Source organism: Aphanomyces astaci (assembly GCF_000520075.1).
Source record: "Aphanomyces astaci strain APO3 unplaced genomic scaffold supercont1.77, whole genome shotgun sequence".
NCBI lineage: Eukaryota > Oomycota > Saprolegniomycetes > Saprolegniales > Verrucalvaceae > Aphanomyces > Aphanomyces astaci.
The window spans coordinates 193,951-197,086 of NW_009798340.1; the positions used below are offsets into that span (position 1 = coordinate 193,951).

The 3,136-nt window shown below is 46.1% G+C and overlaps 1 protein-coding gene across 1 annotated transcript; it reads right to left on the bottom strand.

The window, feature by feature from the left end:
• Positions 1–71: 71 nt before the first annotated feature.
• Positions 72–725, bottom strand: H257_15944 (hypothetical protein; the record flags this gene model as incomplete). The annotated part of the gene is made up of 3 exons (XM_009844239.1): positions 72–84; positions 239–347; positions 440–725. 3 exons carry the CDS (start codon positions 723–725, stop codon positions 72–74), a joined length of 408 nt encoding a protein of 135 aa, XP_009842541.1.
• Between the last annotated feature and the right edge of the window lie 2,411 nt (positions 726–3,136).

Here is a 3,136-nt window from a genome sequence, read left to right on the forward strand (position 1 = left end):
TTGAACACCTGGTAGGATGGGACGCAGTGCATTAATCATCTCACGGTACTGAGCACGGTCAGCATCTCCCATCAGGAGCTGAGGCTGCCAATCGTACGCCATGTGTGTACGAAACAAGTTACCCAGGGAATTCAACAACCAGGCAAAGTCTTGATTGGTTCTCTGTGATGTGATGCACACACAGAGCACGTGAAAATGGCCAGCGAAATCGGAGTATCCGAACACAAACAATGGATACCCCGACTTGTTGGTTTTGAACGTCGTGTCCACATGGCACAGAATTCGAACATCTGGATTGCCCAGGCATGCCGCGCGATACTGATGAAGTAGGTCGAACGTTGTAACGCCTACACGCAAATTACGTAATGAAGTACTAGTACAGAATCAGACCCACCGACGCGAAATGAATCTACACCTCCATCTCCAACTGTAGGTACACCGTTGTCAGTTGCGACACCAAAAACAAATGGTTCGTGGGCGTTCGCATCATCCGCATGGTCCGGCATTCCGTGCTGCACAATTACAGCTTGGACAGCCGCTACAGTGCTCGCGTGGATCATGAACTTCTTCGTGATATACTTCACGACTTCCTGGACTTGCGCCAGGCTAGGTAGAGGCACATCGCCAAATTCACCCCGGGCGTGAGCAGCCTCTAACTTCGTGAACAGGTGCTTTGCCTTCAGAGCAGGCTGCTCTGTAATCCATTCGCGCAAATGATCCTTCATGTCAGGTGTTACCTACTTAAACATTAGATCTATTACTGCAATACAGAGAGTTCGTGCCTTCGTTGGACGAGGTGACGCATGTCCCTGTAGTTCAGGTGGCATTGCGTGGACACCACATATGTCCACAGTGGCTGTCGCAGACACCGAGCACACTCTAATCCTGTACGAAGCATTGCATCGTGGCACGGCCAATTCGCCGTTGATGGGGTCTGGGCGATGACATCTAGCGGACACACAGCGCGTATACTTGATTTGCATGTCATGCGGGTTAAAGCAGGCAAGGAGAAATGGGTCGCCATGGTTGACAGTGCAGCCTGTACGGTTACTAGTCGGAACACGATGCGAGGGCAGCGTATCAAGAAAGGCCCCAAGCTCTTGCTCGGATAGCGTGGCGAGGTTAACGAACGCTCTCCCATCCATGTCGATGGACCTGTAGGCGAAACGTGTTCTATTTTGGCGTAGGAGCGTCAAGTTGTAATCCTCGTTTCGTTACGAATTCAAGAACTTGACATTAAACCAATGAGCAGCAAGCTACGTCAAATTGCCCAATGACGTTTTGATGCTAATGCCCATTTCAGCCACTTAGCAACAAGATAAGTAGGTCAAGCTGACCAGGATGGCAGGTTTGATGTTAGGTTAGTTGATCTTAAGCATCTTTAGATTCGTTTTTTATACAAGCCTATCAGTAAATCGCAATTTTGAGTAGGCCAATGGCCTCTTATATCATCTTTTTTACAACCAACCAGTAACAAGAAATGCGAATGAATAGCAAAATTTAGCTGGCCTATTAAAATCGTCAGCCTATCATAAATTTGTCGAGAATACTTGTCCAATGATTTGATTACCTCATAAGCCAATCCGTAACAAGTAATGTGATATTATTGGCAAAAGGCAAATTCACATTTGGTCATTGGGTTAACTCATGAGCCAATCAATGGCAAGTATTATATCATTTAATGGTGTCATTCAAACACAGTATTATAGCGCAAATAACACTGCACTGGAATTTGTAATAATACAGCTGTTACGGTTGTGTGTGCTGATGTTACAGTAATGCTGTCGTGCGATGTGTGTTAATGCTGTTATGCGATGTGTGTTGAACGCAAGTCATTTTTTATAACAGTTATAACAGTGTTTAATTGTGCTATTCACTCAATGAAGCAATAATGTTAAGGCCCGGGTGTCGCGTCTGAGAGTAATCTCGGAATTCCTTGCACAAGAGCACCGTTAACCCATTGCTGTGGTCGTTACTCCGAATGGCTCTAATGGCCCAGAGAACCAGTGCTTAGGATGGTGAAGTACACGGCTTGCAACAGACCCCCCCGAAGGGATTAGAGCGAACACTTGCCTAGTCGGAGGTAAAAAGCACAATGAACTGCCAGACACAATGATGTGAAGAAGTTCGCTCGTAGCCAGTCAATACATAACACGTGATAGATGCATAATCATGGTAGATATCACCACAAGTCACTTGTTCTCCGTGAGACGTTTGACAGCTGACAGGGCGAATGCCCGCCATAGGTTTCTTTCCTTTCACATGTTATTCTGACCCAGAACGTGGTCCTATACATGTGCGAAAACTTCGCGGTAAAACCAGTGTATCATGAAATATCCCTAAAATTTACCTGTGATTCCCTAATTCTTCTGTGCAAAAACATTTGTCTCCTCCCCATGGGCGTGCTACACGAACCATGTTCTTCATCACTATAGACATGACCTGTTTTATGTCGGCCAATAGTTGTGCAATTGTACTGGTTTGTCGACTTGTGCTACTGCTGGTCATGGTAGAAATGTCTCCCCCACTAACTGCCCCTATTCCCTCACGTTTCGACGCCCGTAGGCGCTGACAAGAAATGCATATATGTTTATATCAATTACAATGAATGTGGTCAAGCAACTACACATCTAAGGCCACTGAAGGACTTAGTGTACACAGCGCCCAAGTCAATCAAAGTCCACCCACCTAAAGGATAGGAATAGTAGAATCTTGAATGTGGCTAGCAATTACTAACGTGCTGTGTATTACCAAAATGCAGTTTGTACATTCCGTCAGTTGATATAGCCAACGACGACCCTTGACATTCGTGGGCCCATGAAATATTCCACATGTTCTGCCGCGAGGACAACAATAGTCCAACGTAGGGTTTGTCGTCGCCTTGATCGGCATACGTCCCTTCAAAGACGTCCAGTACAATCACCCTGCGGCTACATACTGTATGTGAACGATACAACACATAGTATATTTATGTAAAATAGTACACACCGATACTCTTCATCCTGCTCCATGAACTCGTCGTACGTGAATCCTTCACCACGGTCAAAAAATGCCTCGGACCACCGATGCGCTTGACCCCACTCAACAAGCTCGGCAAGATTGTTCATCTCCCAGCCTCCTCTTTTCTGTCGACCAA